Below are 22,038 nucleotides of genomic sequence, written 5' to 3' on the forward strand. Positions count from 1 at the left end.
TCTGGGTTCTGCTGTTACATTTCTCTCTGCACCAAAGGTTTCTTAAGCCCTATATTTTTCTAATTTTGAATACCACCATTATTGTTTGGGTTTTTTTTTTAGTTTCAGCTCTGAAATAGCCAGATAGGAGAGATTATCCTCACTGGTTTGTTTTTTTTTTAATTATTTTATTTTCTCTCCCTTCTTTGATCTGTCTGGTATTTTTTACTATGGCTTATTTCTCCCTACGCTTCCCTCCCCCAAATCTTTCTTGCTTATCTTTAGTCTGTCTTGCCTCTGCTGCCTTATGCTGCCATTCCAGACTGGCTCCCCTGTGCACCTCCATCTGTCAGGGCCATCCATCAAATGCCTGTCCCCACAGGCAGCATTTACCTGTGGCAGTACCTGACCTGCTATAGGCAGCTCACAGGAATGAATGATTTCATTTGCTCTGCTCCAAGTCTGTGAAGGACTCCTCCAGCTCTCCCTGGCAGGCAGCAGTGGGGTGTGTGCATCCCTTTCCTGCTTCTCTCCACAGCTGTTGTTCTGTGAGTCTGGCAGAGGTCAACTGTGGTGCTGGTGTGTAATTTGGGATGGATCTAGAAGGGAACATGACAGGCTTCGACTCAATGCAGCTGAGAGTTTGTGAGTCTATAGTAAAACCAGGTAACAACTAACCTCAGCTTGTGCTGTTTCTTATCTGATTGCCAGAGAGATCACATGCCAGCTGATCTTGTAAGTGTCATTTATACATCAATTTTTTATAAATATATATCTACTTATGGGGCCAAGTGTGTGTGCATGTGCCTGTCTTTTCCTTCTCAGCCTGCTATGAACAGTAAGGTTCAATCCCAGAATCAGAAAAGCCATTTATATCCTAATTATAGCTGAGGTGTGAGTTGACATTTTTGATCCTTTAACTGGAGACATTTAATAGGTTTCCTTTTTAGATACAGCTGTGCACTTCCCAGCAAGAAGATGGCTGGCTGTGTTTTGTACTCAAATAGCAGGATTCTGACTTCAGAAATATTTATATTGTGACTTCCAGCCAGGAAGGGTTTTTTTAGGTCACTGTAAGTCAGCACAGTTCAACTGAGAATCAGGATTCTGTACTCCTTATAAAAGCAAGATTGGGAAAAAAAGATGACAACTTTAAAGGAAAAAAAAAGAGTAATAGTTAATAAAAGCTGACAGTTTTGAGTGTGTGTTGGAAAGCAGGTAGCCTTGAATATATGTGGAATAATACAGCCAGTGAAGACAGATCACTTGTACTGACCCTGATGGTGAGTTTAGCTGGTGCATTTTATCTATGTGAAGTTGGCTGTGCATGGAGCATGATCAGCAGCTGAGGAGGTTTATGGTTGGACTGTGCGGGCAGAATTGAACACAAACGGGATGTGAAAGAATCGGATGTTAAAATGATAGCAAGATGTCTGTGCACTTGAAATACCCTCTTTCTTGGCAGGAGGCTCTGGGCCCTATAAACTCCTGGGATATAGCTCAGCACCAGCAAGGTTCATGTTATCAGCAAAAAGATGTATTTTAAATGGTAATTTTACGATCTGCTAGCTGCTTCTCATTTTCATCAAGTGTGATTTCATCAGCAGATCATCACAGCTGCCTCTCTGTAAAACACAGTAAGCAACTTGAATAGCTCCTCAGGATGGGAACTGAAAAAAAAAAGTCTGTCAATTAAAAGCATGCAAGTCCATTGTGGAGCCTGAATCTCATGAAGCCAATGGGAATTTGGTCAGCTTTCACGTGCAAGTAAGTCTGGCTAAGTCCTGTTGTCAAGAACAGTTTATGCCATTGCTCTCTGAATCTAATTGGCTTATGGAAAGTTTGGGTGGGCTACTTCCGATTGCCAAAGCACTTTCTTTAGAAGCAGTCTGCCCACGTAAGTGACTCAGGTTTGCAGTGCTGGATGGAGCTGTGCCAAGATGCCTTTAAAGACTTGCTGAATGTCTGCATGTCTGTGGAGGTTTATAGAAACCACATTGCAGGACTGTACATGTGTGCTTGTTGCCACAGGAGAGTCTAAATAAACAACTGCTTGCTGCTTTGTGTCCTCATTCTGCCATGTAGGTTACTCCACTAGTACCTTACAAGCCCACAAGTGAAGCACAAATAAAACCTTCTGCCTAATGCAATGAATTTCTCTTAAGGTAGAAAGGAAGTGGGTAGTGAAGATCTGCTTTGTTTGGGAACAGGTAAATGATGAAGTGTTCAGTAAGATTCTTTTTTTGATCTATTTTTTTCCATCTATTGTTGGTGAACTGGCATTTGGAACAAGATTGGTCACTTTTTGCAGTAAAATTGGCCTAACTAAAACATACTTCTTTTACTTACAGTGTTTGCATTTATTATGTAGCAAATGGTTTCATTACTTATTTGGGAAATATTCAAATACTAGTTTGTTTTTTTGATGTTGCTCTTTATTTGCCCTTAAAAGATACATTAATAAATTACAAGCACCAAGAAATAGCAGAAATAGCAAGACGTAAGCCCAGGAGTACAATAGAATCTAATAAGGTAAGAATGAACCCTGGCAAAAGCCAAAAATGGTGTCAGTAAAACTTTGGGAATTGGCCAGTGGCCAAAGAACAACATATCTGGGGCAGCTTCTCTGTGGTGCCACTTGTCCTGTTGTTTTCCAAGAGGTATCAGGCCTGTGCACGGTGTCTTCCCTTCGCATCTGTTGTGTCCCGCTCACCTCAAAATGTCACCCGGTGCCAGACACACTCCTCATTTTCTGTGCCTATGAATTTTTAGTGATTGTCCCCAGAGAAGTGCTGCAGGTCTGCCAAACTGAGAAGGCAGAAGGGCAACTGCATTGCGATTGTCAGCAGTAACTTTGGGCACTTCCCATTGGATTTGCACTCAGTCGCATGGAGCCTGTGAAAACGGCCCTCAGAGAAATGAGAGCAGCAGCTGGGAGCTGTCAGCAGCTGCACTGAATTTCTGTTGCAAACGTGGTAGCTGCATTTTGTGAGATGAGGATTGGTGGCTGTATAGTTTTATTCCTCTGTTCCAAGCTAACACCAGGGGTAACCAAAGGTAGATATGCATTGTTGGTCTGTCTAGCTTGCTTCTCACCACTCCCAAAAGTAATAGGGTTATTTAGGCTGACTCCTGCCTCAGGAGTCATGGTGAGATTATTAGACTAAAGAGAACTATTTAATTAAACTTATAGAGATAACCCAAAACCTCAAACACCCCAGCGATTAATATAAAAGTAATTATATAGTAACTGTTTAGTCTGATGGGTAGCAGCAGCCATGCAGTCAGAGTACATGCAGAGATACTAGTTGACAACTGTAACTACTCACACCGCAAAGGAGATATGAGAGATACTGGGTTTTTTCCCTTTTTTAATTTCCTTCACAATTCAGTGTCTGGCTGATTCCCAGTCAGTTACTGGGTCAGAACCTCAGTGCAGTGTAGATCAGTGTGGCATCAAGGGGTCATGACAGGTGACATCAATGAAACATCTGGTTATGAGCCTGTATATTCATTTTACTGAAGGAACGTTAATAAATAGAATACACAGAGTTGCTCATTTTACATGTCAAAAACATGTGACAGATTATTGAATTAATTGTTTTGTTATGAGGTCTGGGAATAGCTGGTTTAAAAATTAATTGACTATAATGTTTCCAGCTGGGATTTTCAAAAGAGTGTAGGGGATTTCAATCTCCAAATCACACTGAGATTCAGGGACAGACTTTGATTTGTGAATTCCTGAGGGTCCTTCAGAAATCCAACCTCAGGAGTTTATAGAGGGAAAAGCAGTCAGCAGTCGGAGGCCAATAAGGAGTATATGTTGATAGGAAAGCCATACTGTTAAGTTTATCAGGAAGGTGTGAGTGCAGCCAAGAGGTTTAGTTTCCCTGGGCAGCTGCCAGTCCAAACTGACTTTGCCTCTCGTCTTTTAGTGCTTGGCTTTGTGCTTCTAGGAACTTCTTCCTGCCAAGCGTGCAGGCGCAGGAGCCGTAGGGAGTTTCCACTGGGATCAGAACCTGAGGGGGATGAGCACAAACACAGAGGTCATTTCTGAGATGGGGATGTGCCAGCACCATCACAGCAGAAACTGTAGCTATTGATTGACCTCCTCAAAAAATCATGCCCAAGCCTTTTCCTTCTCTTACAAGTATCAGTGGCAGATGTTGCTGCTACCTCAGGTGAAAGTGGATCTGCCCACCTGAAAGATGGCAAGGGTGGGATCGGATGGCAGCAGTCACAGAGCTTAGGGAGGGACTCTAGAGTATAAACAGACCATAGACCATCGATGCAAAATGGAAAACCCCTGTTTCTCTCTTGTGTGAGGGTAGCAGAACAGTTTCAGCTGCAGCCTGCTGTCAGTTAGAGCAACTGTACAGGGAGGAACAAATATTGTCTACATCTCTCACCCTCTGCCTGAGCCAAGGCTTATGCCTTGTCCACTGTTGGACCAGTTTGCTTTGGCTCCAAATGGCTACTGAAACATCCCTTCATGGTTCCCTTAGGGTGCTGGTCTTCTGTCCCCTAGAGCCAGCCTGTGGAGTAGCTGACCTACTTGTAACCCCACTGCACCAAGGATAGTCCTGGCCTCAGTGGTGCTGCCAACGGAGCAGAGAGAAGAGCCACAGCTGGCTAGGTTTTCACCCTGCCTGGCTCTGTGAAAGGATGCCATGATGTGTTCTGCTGGGTTAAAGCTGCACAGGTTGACATTATAACTAAAGGCTAAATTAATCAGAAAAAGCAGGAATGATTTTTCAGAGGTAGTTTCTGTAACAGATCCCTTTGATCTCCAAAGCATTTCATTGGTCCTTCAGTTTTTAACAACAACACAGGGTGGCAACTCTCCTGTAATCAGTGCAAATATCTCTTAGAGGTAAGGTGGAGAACTTACAGAACTGCTGCTATGCTTTAAGGCTGAGTGTTTTTAGAAGAAAAAAGTCCAGGCAAGTTGTGCTTGGAGCATTTACTTACTTCTTTGTCATTGGTCAATCCTAGATTCTTCATGTCTAAGACATTATAAAAAGTGTTGTTCAAGATGACTTCAATAACTTGTACCTGAAACCACAAACCCAGATGAGACAATGAATTAGGGTGCCTTTTCAGCCAGCAGCCTGGCAGCCTTTTCACCCACTGTAAAGAAAATCAATGTAGCCCTCCTGCCTCTGCCCTACGTACTGTCGATCAAATCTATTCACAGAACCACATAATGTCAGGGGTTGGAAGGGACCTCAAAAGATCATCTAGTTCAACGCCCCTGCCAGAGCAAGATCACAACATGTAGGCAATGTTGCAGCACCCCTTTCACTTTTTACTCCTGTCCTGCCACGCACCAAATGATATTTTCCCCCATTGTGTTCACAGCTGTGGAGCAGCATATGAACTCCTCAGTGTGTTTGTATTTTTTCAGACCATCCAGCTGCACCACCAAAGAGTTTCCAGTCTTACTTAGAACTGCCAGAGGAAATAGTAGGCTCATTTTTGTCTTCTCAGTGGTCTGATTAACATTCACTACTGTTTAAGAAAGACATCAGCAGGAGGAAAGACGATACCTGTGATACTCTGGAAAGGACGAGCATCTGGATACTGTTGACAGTTTTCTGGTAAGATGGTGAATATTCCCCACAGTCGGGTGGCCCAGAAAAGGCTTCAAGGATGCATTCACGGGTTTTGTTCCTAGAGGAAACAGAGGTTCTTAAATGGCCTTGAATCAGCTGTCTCTAGCTAGATCCATAATGTTTTACTGTGGATTTTATTTTTACATTATTTTTTCCATTTTTTCTGACAAATACAAAGCACGTGGGCTTTTATGGAAAAACAATTTCTTTGTCTCATCACCCTCCAAATTCCACAGTCCACCCCTCCCCAGCTCTATCATTCACAAACAGGTGTTTTACTAAAAGTATTTAACAAATCAGTATGTTCTCCTGAAGTGCTCTGTGCTGGACACTGACCTGTCTGCACACCCTCCTGCCCCTCACCCAAGGGCTAACCCGCACAAGTGCTCAGCACTGCTGCTGCCATGTGTCTGTGGGAGTGGCTGGTGCACAGCAGCTGCAGATCTGGCCCTTACGTCTGCTTTATCGTGTAGAGGGACTCTGGGGTCATGGAGGGGGTAACAAATATTATTTGATTTGGCATATACCATATGCAGTCAAAGTCAAAATCCTTGCATTCGCCGTATGACCATTTGCAGAAGAGCTCTCCACATAAAATCCTGTCGTTCCTTTCAGGAAGCGTGGTGTGTTCATTCTTATAGAAGCCTTCAAATCCAGACTGTGTTGTCTTCATAAGTTTCAGATCTTTAATTCCGGCAAAAACAACCAGAGGACCTGTGATCCAAAAACACCAGACAATATGAGCTCCTTCTGTGCCGAGAGACAGAAACCTCTGGGTACGTACTTGCGGTGACAGCTCCAGAGCCTCGAGGCAGGCTCTCCAGCACACGCTCATCGCTTCCTCTAGCATGCCTAGCTACTTCTGAAGATGACTTTTGGCACACCAATGTTAGCTGAATGGTAAGAAACAAGGTAGAAAATCCTGAAATCGGAGCTCAATCTAGAAAGCCAAGAATCCCATCAAGTGACCTACAGTCAAGGATTGCTAAGGACACCCTTTATCTCACCTCCCCAGAGCTGGGATGTGCATTGGGTTGTCTCCCACTGATGTCAGTTCAGGGACTGCTAATTGCTCTAAAGGGAAACGAAATAGGCTGCTAGTGCCGCAGCCTACGGAGAGGTGTGGTGAGTCTTTTTTAACAACAGACTGTGCTCAGTCAGAGAGTCGCTTGCCGTACCCATCCCGTTGTGAGTTTTGCATCTGTAAGAGCGAGAGGGCAGGGAGCCAATGCAAATCCCTGCAGTTCGGGTAAGTAGCAGGAACTGGCACCCATACAGATGCCACCCACGGGTTCAAACTGACAGCAGCTCTGCTCTTAGCCACTGTTTATAAAAGGTGCTGTTGTAGATCATTGCTGCATGGGTGGGTTCTCACCTTGTAAAGACCAAACAGTTGTGTCCTGAACTTTTTCTTCTGGCAAACTTTTTAGAGGGCAGCTAAAAAATTCCAGTCAGTCATTCAGAGCACACCAAACCCTTAACCAAAAAATTCACTGACCAGAGCTGCCAAAACAGCAGATTCAGCAGCCCTAGCTGCTGTTTCTGTGCTGCTTTTGGTGCTCACAAAATTAATCCTGGTTTTGGTGCTCAGTTCAAAATTAATCCTGGAATACATCTGGCACGTAGTAAACCTGCCTTGGGCTGGGAATGCTGACAGACTTTATCTTTGAACCCTGTCTTTGCAGGAATTTGTACTGGAAAGAATTGTACCTGAAATGAACATTCCTAAATGACATCATGAGTGTTCCCAAATGACATAATTGTTCAGTGGTTTGTGTTTTTGAACTACGCTGTCACTGGAAATAATCAAAACTATATCTTACCTATTTCTTCTTTTCTTTAAGTTCATTACTGGTTTTGAATGGCTCCAAGGAGGTATATACAGTTTTGGCTAAATCCCCCTGTTACTTACTGAAGTTTTACAGCAACTTAAAGAAGATGCTGCCCTTAAACAGGCTGTTCTGGGGTTTGTTCAGATCTTGATGAGTTCACTGCTTGGGTGCAAGATTGTAATACCTAGGTATTAATGTAGCACAGATACTATCAGTGAACCTGGAGATAAACTTATCTCATATTCAAATACCTAGTTTTGTTTGCAGGAGCTCCTGCACTGAATGATTTACTGAGAGCCTGGCTGGCAATCGACCTGAAACTCGCACTGGAGCACATAATGCCTACGCAAGGTTTTGGAGGTGAACAGCCTGTGCTGTGCTGTTGGTACGTCTTGTGCTCGTGCTGCCTTTTCAGTTGTCAAATGTTGACTCTGTTAAGTTACTTATGATGATTTCAGGCTCCAAAAAAGCTCTGAGCCAATTTATCAGCTGATATAATGGAAAAAAAATAAGCCTATAATTCTATTAAGCCACACTAGGTTTCTTTTAACGACGAGAAAAGTGTTAAAAGATAGGATTAACTGAGAAATAAATTTCTGTGTCTGGCTGATAGGTGCATAGGAGGATGCTAAAGATAGAGAAGGCTCTCTTACAAGAAAAATAAAAGGAATTTGAAGCTCTTCACTTTGGTTATTGTTCACCTAGGCAGGGAATCCTAAAGAAACAGCTAAAAGGCTACATGAAAGGAAGACTAAGAAGGAAAGGCAGTTTCTTCAGTAACCCTCAAAGGCTTTTTGCTTATGTAGAACCTGAAATTGCAGAATTTCACGCTGAATTTTTGAGGTGATGGAAAACTGAATTCGGTCTGGACATTAAGAGCAGCGACTTTTAAAAAAACTCTTGTCCCTTCATTTTTTTCTTTTTTTTTTTTTAAATTCAAGTTTGTTTCTTAACATTTTCTAGAAACCAAAGCCAATACTATTGAGGCTGCTCAAATGCAGCAGTAGTTAATGTTACTGGGAGCATTAAAAATTATTAGGCCAAGAGGCATTGGACACTTACATGAGCTCTATCTTCTCTTTCAGCAAGAACACAGGGCAAAGCTCAAACACACCTTTTCGGACTCATGTCCTGCCTGTAGGTGAAACTGCTCAACCCACCATGTGACATGATGTAGTGGTCTCAGTTCAGTTCCCAGTAGTCTGAGAGATGGGTTAAATAAAATGTCAACACAGTCTGATTGAACTTGCACCCCTGTTGTAAGTCATAGCCAGAAGAGATAATTTTCACACTCCTTTTGGAATGCCAAGTTATGGACAGACATTGGAGCTTGAAAGTTTGTGTCTTTCATGTATCACAAAACTCTTAGTGAAGCCAAATGGTGCTTACACACGGTGTGTAAAAATAGTAAGTGCACTTTGAAGTATTGTCATGTGAAAATTGCACATAGACCTGGGTGCTCAGGACGTTCAGTCCAGCCTGGCTTGTCACGGTGAGACTGCATCTTTCTTAGCAATAAAACCAAGGCACGTTGACAGAGCTTTGAAAATAGCTGCAAATGAGGGAATTGGCCTACGGCAGTGGGGCTTCATGACCCATTCTCTATAAGGTAATGATAATGCTGCAGAATATAGTATAATGTAAAAAAAAAGTCAGCAGGCCATTCCCAGGAGGCTATTAAATCTCTTTACAATATTTAGCAGTTCTGCTGGATGTGCTTTTGTAACTGCTAGGTGTCTGGGACATAGAAAGGTGAGCTACATCAGTTCTTCAGCCATGCCTCTGAGGTCAAGTGCTGCAAAACAAGACTACAGAAGTATTCTTTGGCTTAGACCCCTGGAGTGGTTGGGCGGTGCTGTAAGCCCTGGAACACCTTGAGCTGTCTCTAAATCCATGGTCATCTCTCATCAGCAGAAATGTTTACAGAGAAGCAGGAGAAGTTGCAGATTCCTTGCTCACCATTTCGGCACTGCTCGGCTTCACAAAAGCGGATCCCATCGGGAACGCATATGAAGGAGTGGATGTGGGGAACGCCATTCTGCAATTCAGAGCAGACACGTGAGTCAAAGTGCAGTAAATGCTCCGTTCACTTGCAGACGGGAACTAAGAGAATGCCAAATGGCTCCAGCACAAACAAACTGAATGTACTAGTATTTTAGATACCTCGTGTAGACGTTGCCATGGTACTTCTTGAACGTAGGTTTTGACGTACGCCACTTGGCAAAATGTTGTCATGAAGTGTTTGCAGATATCTATAGCAAATTGTTCTAAAGTGGGGATCTAAGGCACAAACAGTATTGTTAGAAAGAAGCAATTACCTTGTGTACAGAAGTAGATTGTTCTGATTGTTATAAATATTTGGGAAGGATCAGTGTTGTTAAAAATACAAATTTCTCTCATTTCTGGTTTTGCACGCTGTGCCTATTTGTTGATCAACTTACAGCATGCACTGCAAATAGCAGGGTCACATCTAAAATCTCCCATTCTGCAGTCCTTGGACTGAGAGAAGCTGCCACAGAAGCCTTATGCTTTGAGGGTATATTGCTGAAATAGCCGTAGAGATAGCCTGTTGAATGAAGCTTTGCAGGCTAAAGATGGGATTTCGTTACTGAGACAGAGAATGTGCGCTACAGATTGTCATTGCAACAGATGCAGCTGAGGGAGGTAAGAACACAGTTAACAGAATTAAGAGGTCTCATTTACTTTGAGATATTCTGTTTAAAAGTGCTGTATAGGAATAATGCAGTATAATGTGATGTTAATTTATTTTTTTTTAAAACATAGATCTTATATGAGAAATCTACAAAAAGTACTGCTGGCTCTGTGAGAAACAAGCACCTTTGGAAAACCAAGGAAGAGTCCCCAGGATAAGCACAGGAGGATGAAAAATTATCTCCTAAATCAGTGAAGGGGACTTTGCTATCGATCCGACATGCCAGTGTGGGGAGAGAATCTTCACATGCATTTTGAAAGTGAAAAGTTAGCATAACAAACACTTCCAAATGAAGTCATTAGAAACAGCAAGGCTAGTTAAAAATTTTTAAAATACCCCATTTTTTTTGGCCAGGACAAGGACGATATTCTTTATGGTGTCTGTAGGTATCACAAAAGAGTTGTTTCCATCCAGGTACTCGTGAGCAGAAGTCAGCCGGAGGTGCGTGCACACTTCCACTTCTTTAACAAAGTGCTTCTTCCCTTCTCTATGAAGGCGAAGGAACTTGATTGTGTTCTTGCCATATTCGCAGTTGAGGACTTCTACATCTTTAATCTGCAGAGAAAAGACATGACAGTTATAAAGGGTCTCAGCAGAAGCGTGAGCTATGCTCAGGCCATGAAACCCAGACAGCGTTTATGGCCTTTATTTCTGCAGCTACCTGTGATAATGAAAGCATTTCCATTATAAATCTTGAACTCCTGATAGCTTTTGGAGGCTATCATTACATCTGTAGCAGCTGTGACAGAATTTTATGGTTTTATGGGGGGCAGATGGTGTAACATGAGTGACAGGTAGTCTCTCTCGTTCATTGTTTTTCCAGTAGTCCTGACTATTCAGACCTTCACCGCGTCTTCCCTCCACCATCTCCTTCTGAACACAGTGCATGGCAATGCGTTCAGTCACCAGAGACGCAGCCACGCAGAGGACAGGTGGTACTCATGCCTGTGCCCTCTGCAGTCCCTGGCTCTGCCAAGGCCGGACTGTGCCTCTCAAGATGCAGCTCCAGATTGTGCCTGGCACCGGGGACAGACTGGCACGTCCTCCTCCAGCCCCAGCTCTCGCAACCGCTGTCAGGTTCCACGTGTGATGCGCTGAGCTGACATTTTGTCATAACCGTGCCACAGCGCTGATCTCCCACAGAAAGGGATCAGAAGCACCTCTGTGGAGCAAAATTCAAGTCTCGATCCACATCTGCAAAATCCTGGCTCTCTGGAATGGTTTGGTTTGCTTGGGCTAAGCCCGATTCAGATCTATCCTGCTTCTGCAAAACGCACCCCAATGACACACCTATTACCATGCTGGGGAGGGAGGCAAAATGCTGTGAAGGCTGTGAGGATTTCTGGTGTGCTAACATATCCAGAGCTTATCACACTGGGCTTTCCCTGAGCCTGAAATATCCCGTAGTTGGTATCAACACCTTTTAATGGAAATCAGCACCTTTTACTGTGAGCATAGCGGGGAGGAGAAAGAATATTTTCCACACCAAAATGTAAATGGAAGCTCTTTATGCATGCATTGCTGCAAACATTAGCACATGTAAAATTGCTTAAATCAGATATGTTTGTTCCTGAAAGAAATGCAGATGCATTTAAAAGCTGATTTAAGAAGTAATTGTAAATAAATTCCTGTGGCTTAGAGACCCCAGAGCATTTTCTCAGGCTGTGAGTCCCTGCGAGCCTGACCCCCACGGACAAAGAAAGCCCCCGCTGCCAGAGCTCAGTGCTTTGCCAGAAACCCCCTTTGCAGGAGCACTGCACAGCCTGTGCTCGTGTCGAGGGCTGGATGGAGAAGTAGTGAGTTGGAAATTATTTTGTTTGGCTTGTCTGAACACAGAGTTTTATTCAGAGACTTGTAAAAATTTCATACTTAGTCATGCAGCACTAAGAAGAAAACAAAAGGGGTTCCGGTATCTGCAGCTTCTTTTTTTTTTAAAAAAAAAAAAGCAGAACTCCTTGTATATTCTGAATATTCAAAATGCTGCCTCCTAAAATACAGAGGTAAGTTTTCTCAGACCCATAACTTTACAACCGCCATTTTGCTATTTCATTGCCTGAAGAAATCGCGTGTGGTTTCCAGCAGCTCCCGGGAGCCTTGGCCCTGCTGCCTGTGGCTGTCCCTGCTGTGAAGCCCGACTTCTTGCTGGCTCTGCTGTCCCGGGCAGCTGCCTGGGCTGCACTCACTGCATCATACAGCAGCAGCTGACAGCTAATGCAACACAACTTCTCCTTTCAGAGCCTAATCAGTGCTCGCCCTGTGCAGCCGAGAAGCCAAAATGCCCGTGGGATCTGCATGGTGTCAGCCTGCTTTGCTACTGCTTCTCTCCTCTGCGCCGCTGTGGGCAGCTGAGATCTCCTGCAGGAATGAAGACGGGAAGGCAGTCGATTGGTAAGTCAATACCACGCAGGGCAGAAACGCTGGGTAAGTAAATAATGCCTGAGATTAAACCACGAGGAGTAGGTGGATCGCTGAGACGTGATGCATGGCAGCCACTGTTTTAATCCTGTTTGCCTGTGAGTAGTAGCTGAATTTTGCCGTTGGAGAGCCTGGGATAGGTTATTGAAACACGATTGCATTTCGCTGAACCAACCGCCCTACTGCATGATGACTAACTGCAAAATAATCACCGTTTTACAGAGCGTTTGTGTCTCATCATCAAAGGGAGTGTAACCTGTGTTCGGGTGCCAAGGCTGTGCTCACTGGGGCACCCGGCCAGGGCTCCAGCACGGGGCTCAGCTGGCAGAGGGTGCGGACCTGAGTGGGGGAAACATCTGTACCTTGCCCTTAGCCTTGTGCTCCCGCTGCTTGTGGTGGGACATGTCCCCTTGCTGCTGTCACCCAGGGGGAACGCAGGCTGAGCCGCCCCCAGGAGGGATGCAGGGAAGCACGGGACAGGGGTGGCAGCATGGGGAAGCACCGTCAGCACCTTGGGACTGTGGAGCAGAGGTCATTCCCCACTGCTGGAGCTGCCAGCACCTTACAGCTGGCACCATCCCACTGCCAGCAGTGAGCCTGAGTTTGGGTATTAAGTGATTAATTGGATTAATGTGCTTTGAAGATGAAAGGCGTGAAATATAATGACATAATATCCAACCCAGGTTTAAAAAGTGAAATGAGTGCTCTTTGTAAAGAGTATGGAAGCCTCTCAGAGACAAATAGCAACTGATTTTTAAAAAGTAAAGCATCTTTCTCACAGCACAACAACTAGTTTGGTTAGAAGACAAAGAAGCAGATGCTGTTCTCACACACCCCGTCCCTTGCACATGGAGCTAACTACAGGGAAAGCAGGAGTTCCTCACACCAAAGGCAGGCTGCTTAAGCAGGGGCATAAAGCCGACTTTGCTTGTATTGCCATTGTATCAAGCATATGAGGGTCTGGTCCTTCCCTCTAATTTGTCGCCGTTGCCAAAGCCCTTCTGGATAATGTGATTTTCTTCAGGAATCAGACTCTTAGTTGATGCAGCCACTCAACACCATAAAGGTACAAGAAATTTCATTTCTTTGCAAGCTGCAATTATTCCTTGCAAAATGAGCCTCTCTATGCTGAAAATAAAAAAAGGTGTGTGTGGCCCAAAACCCAAACAAACAAAAAACCAAAACAAAAAAACATTTTCCATCCATTTCTTAAATTAACACAATTTTTGTATCCCAATTCTCTGAGAAATTCTGTGAAAGCAATGGTTAGAAGTAATTGGATTCATTCCAGATGGGAATGCGGGGGTCTGCACCGGTAAAACCATGTTCTCTTCTGCCAAGTTTAGCAGGGAGGACTCAAGGGGGTTCCTTTCCAATGTGCCACAGTCAAATGAATGACAAACTTGCCTTTCTGTGGTGGTCATGACAGTTTGTTGACAAGAAGTAGCCAACTTTTGCCTGATCTGGATTTGTTTTCTGCAACACTGATGGGAGAAGCAGAACTGAAACTGCTGAGAAAATCTTACTCTTAACCAAAAGATGTCAATGTCCTTTCAAATAAACACAGCACTGCAGGTTTTATATTCAGTTAGCACGAGCTCTGTGTGAGTTCCTACTGCCCAGTGATTGCATCCCACAACATTCTGTAAGTACTCAGTATTAACACACCCTTTCCTTTGCCACTAAACCAGAGGGATCACTTGCTGTATCTGAGCTGATCCTATGTGTGCAGTCTGTCTGTGCCTGCAGGTCTTATCCCTATGCAGCATCTGGGCTGGCAACAATCTCCCCCATGTTTCATTCCACTCGGAAGCTCGCCCTGCCATCCTCTCAGCACCTCACACAGGGGCTGCCAGGGCAAGCAGCCATTGGACTGGCTCTTTGAGGAGGGCAGAGTTGTTTCTTTATTCATCCAAGATCACTGTGTTCTCTAGGAAGGGTTTCATGCAAATCAAAACCCAAACTCTGCTTTCTGAGCAGTGTTGAGTCTAGGGCTGAAGCTGTGGGTGCACATTGTTTGGGTTTTTTTTGGTTGGTTGGTTGGTTTGGGTTTTTTTTTTTTTGGAGGGGGGAGAAGTAAAGATGTCATTAAGAAGCAAAGATGTAATTATTTGCAGTACCTTTGTGTACAGTCACAAGCAAACAATGTGACAATGCTAATTGGGTATAAGCAGATTTGCTTTTCCTTGGTTCTCAGGAAAAAAAGTCACTGCTCCCACAAATGCCAAAACTCTTGGGAAACTTCCTGTGCACAAACAGCAGTGAAGACTTTTATACAGCTTTAGTTGCTAATATGCTCAGCTGGCTTTCTGAAAGGGCCAAAGCACATATCCACTGGGGATCAAAGTGATCTACTGACAGCTCAACTATTAGCAGTTCTGTAAGTGTCCCTGCTAACGCCTGCTTGTCAGACTGTGAACATGCCGAGAGCATAAACTTTCCAATGTAGTGTGGAAAGGCTTTGTATGCTAATTCTTGGATCAACTCATGCTACTGTAACTACTGCTACTCCTCCCTTTTCCGAGCCTTCATTTCAAGTAAAGGTGTGATCAAGTAAAAATGTGCCTCCTTGTGCATGAACAGCTCTCCCCAGCCTTGCTGTGTCAATCACTTCCTTCTCTTCTCTCTGATCTGTCATCAGCAACAAGCTTTCCTGAGATATTTAAGGAACATCACTCACTCAGTGCCAGCGCAGGTGGATTACCAGGATCACCGTTGGTGTGTGTTTCTCTTCTGTCTGTACATTTCCCATGGATTAAATGTTGCCCTGCCACTTCTGGCCTGCTTTCAGAGATGCTTTTTTTGACCAACTTGAGTCAGTCAATCAGCTGGGCAAGGTTTGCTCCCACTGATATACCAGGAGGGTTAAGCAGTCAGGCTGCATTTTTGTTAATACAGGATTGAAAATAATGTCAATCAGTTCTTACTGCTGATGTAAAGAACAAGTTACTCAAGTGCAGCACTCAAAGAAAGTGGCTCGATTAATTGTATTGCAATTAATCCCATGGACTTGTGCACTGGGAAAACCTGTTTGCTTCATCAGGGACATTAATATGAATGGAACCATTTACTGACAAGATGGAGTATTGTGTGATCTAGAGGAGATTTGTGTTTCTGGCTAATGGTTTGCAAATATCTGGTCTGCAACTGTTCAGCAGAGAGCGACTCTGTTAGGAAAAGTAGGACTGGAACATTATCACATGGCTTTATGCTTATTTTGTGGTATAAATATAACACTATACATTTTTCTAATTTTAATACACATTTTAATCTATTTCGTATAAACTTATGTTTACATGCTATAAAAATGCCCTGGTAAGAGAAGTCAAGGCTAGCCATGAGAATGTCAGCCTAAGTTTGGGACCAAAGGTTCTCTACCAGAACTGGGAGCAATAGGGATTTGGTGGATGAATAGGACTCCACACCAGCACTACTTCCAGTTCTTCCAGGGTACCAACAGCAGTCTGGCCACAGCATCGTGTCTGGTGCCAAATCAGCCTCCCTTGCTTGCTAAGCAAGTCACCCTTCTCCTCAATCCTCTGGTGGGAAGCAGATACTGATTTACATGTTCAAACAGGATGGTTGTAAAAAAAACAACTGCTCTTCACTGTTGCAGGTTTGCTCTCTACAAGTTGCCAAAACATGCCAAAGGAGAGATTCCCATGCTGGGGCTGGAATACATGTACATGGATGCCCTGGCCCCGCAGTGGAAGCTCAGCGAATACCTCATCAACATGACACAGGGAGCTCTGGGACAGACACTGGAGCAGCTATATGAGACATACAAATCTGAGGCAAGTGACATTTAATTATCATTTTGTTAGTACACTTACTTGATATTTCATGCAAATGAAATGAAAACAGGCAAAATAAGCATGTAGAGGTATGGTGGACCTGACTGACTAGATCTACTAAAACATGTCAAAAGGAAAAGGGAGTGTCTTGACAGCTGGGCAGATTATTTGTGGGTTTGGTCACAATCAGAAATTATCCTTGAACTTCTAATTTCTAGTCAGGCCCTTCACACACAGTATTACCCATCAGAAAAATGAGCATTGGTACACAGTCCCTTTGGCTTCTCCTCTGCAAGTCATGTTTAGCAACATCTGAAGCTGTGAACAACTCTGCCAGTGGTGACTATTATGGATGCTTGTCCTATGCCCTCACATGTAAATGTGTTTCATGCTTTGTCTCAGATCAGATCTAGGCTCTGCTTTCCTCCCTGAAATCACTGTAGCTGCTTCAGCAGTAATATGCTGCTTGTTAGGGTTTTTTTCCCCTCCACAGTCAGACATCTCATTTATATTTGTGTGAAGCAATTATAAAATACCACAAGATCTGCCTATGTTCTTTTACCATCTACATAATATTCTTGGGAGTCTGGGCGTGTCTTTGCATTTCTGCTGTGGGTTAGTGGTAGTGTGTCATTAATTTATATGTAGAAGAGATTCCCAGAAGTCAGTCAATTATTGGCAATCTGGTCAATTGTCCTATTTCAGGTCTCTGTAATTGCTTACAAACTCAAAAGTGTCTCATACTCTTTTGAAGTTTTCTATTCAGGATAATAAGGTGTGGCCACATGCAAATATTTGGAAAAAAAAAAAGCATTAACTGCTTGTCCTTCATAAGAACACTTGTCATGGCTATTTTTCCTCAGCAAACATTTTCACCAGATCTGGTTGCCAAATCAGACAGAGGCACAAAAACAGGAGGTTAACTCAGTTTATTGTCCTAGCAAGTGTATTTGGCCTCTTGTGGAAGGGCCTCTGCAGTCACCGAGAGAACTTCCACTTCATGTTAGCCAGGAGCCTAATGCTGAGTCTTCAGGTTTGTTTTACTGTAACTTCTGCGGAGTCAGCGTAACTGGGAGAAGGATTAGGCTTCTGCTGTTCACACAGAGAAGTCCTGAATTCCTTCTTCTTTCCCAGCAGAAGATGTGTGCTTAAATGCCTTCCTTTCACTGAATGTTATGTTTCAGAAATGTGTGTTTTCCTGCAGAAGAACAACGTTGCATATGTGCTATACAATGATGAGGTCCCTGAATCATACTCCGATGGGTGGAAAAGAGGACATACCAAAGGTACAGGGAAAGTCCCAAGCTATTATTTTCTCCCTTCTAAACTTGTGGATAGCATCAACTTGTCTGTTTGTCTATCTGCATATCTGAAATACCTGCCTAATGCAGAGCTAGGGAATGATTTGCATGATGCATAGTTTGCTGTGCTGTGTAGTTATATATATTGCAGGTTCTGTTTTGGCTTTGCAATAGCTGTGCTGTGCTGTGTTGAAGGGCTTATGGACATTTTGTTCCAACAGTTGAAACTCATACAGCTCCTTGCGGGCCATGTGGTCCTGAGCTTTTTTCAAAAGAAACATGGGGACAGTTTGAGTTGAGTTATGCAGAAGAGAATTAATGCAATTCCATTGCAGTATCAGTGTCTCTTATAATCCATTAATCTACTCTAGAGCCAGTTTACTATAGCCATTAACACTGAGGTGTGATGTCTGCGGCAGCAAATCCAAAGCAGGACACAGCTCTATCATCTCATGTTTTTTTCATGCCTAATTTGATTGCAATAACTCTTCTTTTTTGTTCCCCCCAGGATTTCTGCTCTTGGACAAATCACAAGGTTTCTGGGTGATTCACAGCGTGCCCCTGTTCCCTCCCATCCCTGAGGATGGTTATGGGTATCCAGCTACTGGGGAGTCCTACGGACAGACAGCCATCTGTATAACCTTCAAATATGACCAGTTTACAGAAATAGGTATGAAAAGCTACTCCCTATGAAAGCTTTTGCCCACCACACCTCTCTGACTGCTTTCCTTGAGGCTTTGCCTCAAAAATTGCTTTTCTTGTCCTTCACTGTCAGAGAGGAAACCAAGTGGGGCCTGGAAACAGCATTGTTGGCTTCAGTGATGTTTATCCAATGATTTCCTGTGCGAATGTGGGAAATTCACTTCTCCACTCTATGTCCATCCCCCCATGGGGACTATTGGGATAAGAATAGTCACAAGTGCATATTGAGGGTGAAATCAGTCCACGCACACAAAATGCTTTGGAAAAATAAATTAGGATGATTAATAATTTTTAACAGTAATAGCTCATTCCTCTGCAGTTCTAAAATTGAAAGAATTTCAATTTTAGAAATTTTCACTGCTTGAGCTGGAATAGTAGTCTTGACTTGTCAGAAATAGGAATGATGGAATAATTAGCACCCAGAATTTCCGCCGGTACTTTTTGCCACATAAAACACCAATACAAAAAAAAATCCCCCCCAAAATCTCTACCTGTAAGCTTCAGAACAATGTGACAGTGATCAAAAGACATTACAAGAAGTCACACTTGGCAAGTTCCTTAGCACTTTTCGCACTGTTTTTCATTTTTTTCTCAATTACAAACCTCAAGTGACAATAATGAAAGAGATATGCTGTGCAAATGGCCAGGCTGGCTGCACCCCAGAGTTATCCAACCCGGTTCCTGTTTGTGGAAGCACATTGATGCATATGTTTGGTGAAAGAGGACAAGAAAATGAGATGCACTCATAATGCTTTTCCTGCTCCATCCTCCCAGCTTCTGGTGATCTGTGGTTCAGGGATTTCCTGAGCTGGAAAGACTGGAAAGTTCCTGATGAACTGGTCTTCCATGAACTCATCTAATGAGCCTGTTTGTTCCCGGGCTCTTTATGATATCCATGGTGAGGACTTACAGAGCTAAGCTGCACACTGTACAGAGAAGTAAATTTCTTTTGCAAATTCAATCCAGATGCTGAAAGTCAAGCTCTGTTCTCCCTAAACCCCAAGCAGACCCTTTGGCAGCCCTTCTGTTTGCATTTGGCTTGGCAAATGTAACTGGAAACTAGTCCTGTAAATATGGACAGGCTTGGACTTACACACATGCTGTGTGAGCACGATGTGACTGCTTGGAGGCTTGAAGATGAGCATGGGTGGAAGCCGCAGTGGGCCAGGACCACCGGTTAACAGCTCTGCTAAGAATAGTGAGGTGTGAGTGGAAAAACCTGAGCGGACTGTCCCAGACAGTTTACCTGCTGCAGGCCAGTCAGAAAACAAAGCAATTAAACGTGGTTTTGGCTGCTAAAATAAGGTACTTTGACACTGAACTCCTCCAGAAGACAGGCTGTGAAGATTAGGGAGGATTTAGGTTTCCTTTCCAAGACAGAACTTTGCTCTCTCGATTCCTTTGCTTTATCTCATTTTAATTCTGCATGTGTTTGTTTCTTTGGGTTTTTCCCAGACCAACAGATGCTGAGTTCTAATCCAGGAATCTACAGCTGCTCCATTCCTAACATCTTCCAAGCAGACCTCCCAAACCTGCAGAAGCTCTGTGCAAAGTCCCGGCTGCCCTCGGCCCCCTTGTACCACCTCTCCAAGCTCCAGTCAGCTCACGGGGAAGCCTTTCTGCACTTTGCAAAGTCACACTTGTTCATAGATGGTAAGAGAAACTGTTGCACTACCTGTCACACCTTCTCAGAGAAGAAATAAGTAGTTACTGTATTCCTTGACAATTAGTCAAGGGGACAAAAGTTCAGCTTCAGAAATAAATGTAACAGGGCCAGGAATGCCATCCCATCCCAGTATTTTCTGGGCCCTACAAAGTGAAATCTGTCTGGGTCTTCAAATGCCTTAAGGCATTTGGCCCTGGGATTGTCAGAAAGTGCATTTCCTGTTACTCAACAGTAGCAACAAAGACAAAAATGGGGGTTGAATTATCTGGCTTTTTTGTTAAGAAGGTAGCTTGAAAATCTTTTTTATTTCCTTTTTCTCCTGCTGAATGTTTGTAATAGGCTTTCCAGGAGAAGGAGGAAATGTGGAAATGAATTCTGAAACCAAAGGCAAAATAAGGGGAGGGACAAAATCCCTGTTGCCTTACTTTATGCACTGGAGCAAAAAGAGCCCAGTTTAGGTGATGCTTTTCAGTTCCTTCTTAAATGAAGGAAATGAAAGCCTAATTTCCCACACCCTGTGTTATTCCACAGATATCTATGTGGCCTGGATGGCTCAGGAACTGAAGACTGATTTGTTGGCTGAATCCTGGCAGCACTCTGGCCAAAAACTTCCCTCAAACTGCTCTCTCGACTACCATGTCTACAACATAGACCTGATAGGGACACCATTGAATTCCACCTTTCATTCCATTAACGATCATTCCAAATGGGCTGTTTCAAGGGAATACAAAGATCAGTGGGCCTGCATTGGAGACTTAAACCGTGCTGCTGAGCAAGCCTGGAGAAGTGGTGGGTTCATCTGCACACAGAACGAACACATCTACAACGCCTTCAGGCGTTTGATAACCCACTACGAAAGCTGCGCTGATGCTTCCACAAGGGTGTAAGAAATGATTCCTCCCAAGCAGCACAGCCCATCCATCCATAGAAAGCATAGGAAACGTCTCTGGTAACCTATTTTGCACTGAAAAATGGTCCTGAGAGTTGCCCGATGTGCTGCACCTTCACCTTGTTAGCTGTAAAGCTGGTGGTCCTCAGGGGAATTACAGCTGTGTTCCTCTGGGTGCCAGACCCACAGGCTCTGCTCAGCCAATAGCTGCTGCATGAGGCTGAATCAAAGAACATCACTGTGAGTGACCATGCATGGGCATCCCTGCAGAACTTGTGAGTGATACATGGGATGGGAGGAACAACAAAAACCTCTCTTAGCTAGGGGCTGGGCAGTTAGCAAGAGAAAAATATCCCACAATGCTTCCACATCACCCCAGGTTCCAGGTGCTATTGAGATCAGTCACAGCATTTCTGCTCAGCTTGGGGAGAATCTCTTAAGGAACTGTATGTAATTGGCTGCAGACAGGGAGATGAGTAGATCTGTGGACAGGATGGCTTCGTTTCTACATGATGAATATTTAGAGAAGCAGTGAGCTTTAAATCATTTGTAACAGATAGCTTGGGAGTATTTCTTGTGCTTTTATTCATGTACAGCAATCTCATAAACAATTAAATGTGTCTAAAATATGTATAAGCAAAATAAATTAAGATCAAAAATGGTCTGTTTACAGTCTCCCTCTTCCATCTTTAAAGTTATCTGTGTTTGAATACAGTGTTTTACAGCTGCCAAAGGAAAAATGGAGACAATTAGGAAAAAAAATTAGAGAAGAAAATACTGGAAGGCAGATGTATTTTCACCTACACTTTTACACTACAACAAATGTGGCTGTTAAAATTTAACACCTACACTCTCAGGCTCAGGACCTGAACTTTGCATGGGCTTGCTCTAAAGAAAGAGCAAATACACTGCAAAATCCTGATGCGCTCGTGGGATTTTGAAAGTGTATCTGTAATAGCACTTGGATCTTTTTTTTTTTCTTTCATTGCACCCAATCTGAGGAGTTGGCTGCCCTGCTAATATTTCTGGTTTGCTGTGCCCATCATCCACACTGCTGATTCTCCACACCAGATATAAAGAAATGCCCCACAACCACAGGAAGGTGTTGGCTTCCTTCCCTTTTCACCCTGAA

At 43.6% G+C, this 22,038-nt stretch overlaps 2 protein-coding genes across 2 annotated transcripts; one reads left to right on the forward strand and one right to left on the reverse strand.

Annotated features, from left to right (window-relative positions):
* Positions 1-3,860: 3,860 nt before the first annotated feature.
* LOC311193153 (uricase-like) lies at positions 3,861-12,176 on the reverse strand (the record flags this gene model as incomplete). The annotated part of the gene is made up of 8 exons (XM_084265878.1): positions 3,861-3,998; positions 4,951-5,034; positions 5,529-5,652; positions 6,122-6,308; positions 9,386-9,464; positions 9,590-9,706; positions 10,476-10,694; positions 12,171-12,176. 8 exons carry the CDS (start codon positions 12,174-12,176, stop codon positions 3,861-3,863), a joined length of 954 nt encoding a protein of 317 aa, XP_084122004.1.
* Positions 12,177-12,414: 238 nt separating this feature from the next.
* Positions 12,415-21,554, forward strand: DNASE2B (deoxyribonuclease 2 beta; the record flags this gene model as incomplete). Its single annotated transcript, XM_084266576.1, has 6 exons — positions 12,415-12,527; positions 16,171-16,348; positions 17,553-17,634; positions 18,158-18,319; positions 19,807-20,004; positions 20,549-21,554. The coding sequence occupies 6 exons, from the start codon at positions 12,415-12,417 to the stop codon at positions 20,902-20,904; spliced, it is 1,089 nt and encodes a 362-aa protein (XP_084122702.1). The 3' UTR covers positions 20,905-21,554.
* Between the last annotated feature and the right edge of the window lie 484 nt (positions 21,555-22,038).

Source organism: Gallinula chloropus (assembly GCF_964237585.1).
Source record: "Gallinula chloropus genome assembly, chromosome: 6".
Classification (NCBI taxonomy): domain Eukaryota; kingdom Metazoa; phylum Chordata; class Aves; order Gruiformes; family Rallidae; genus Gallinula; species Gallinula chloropus.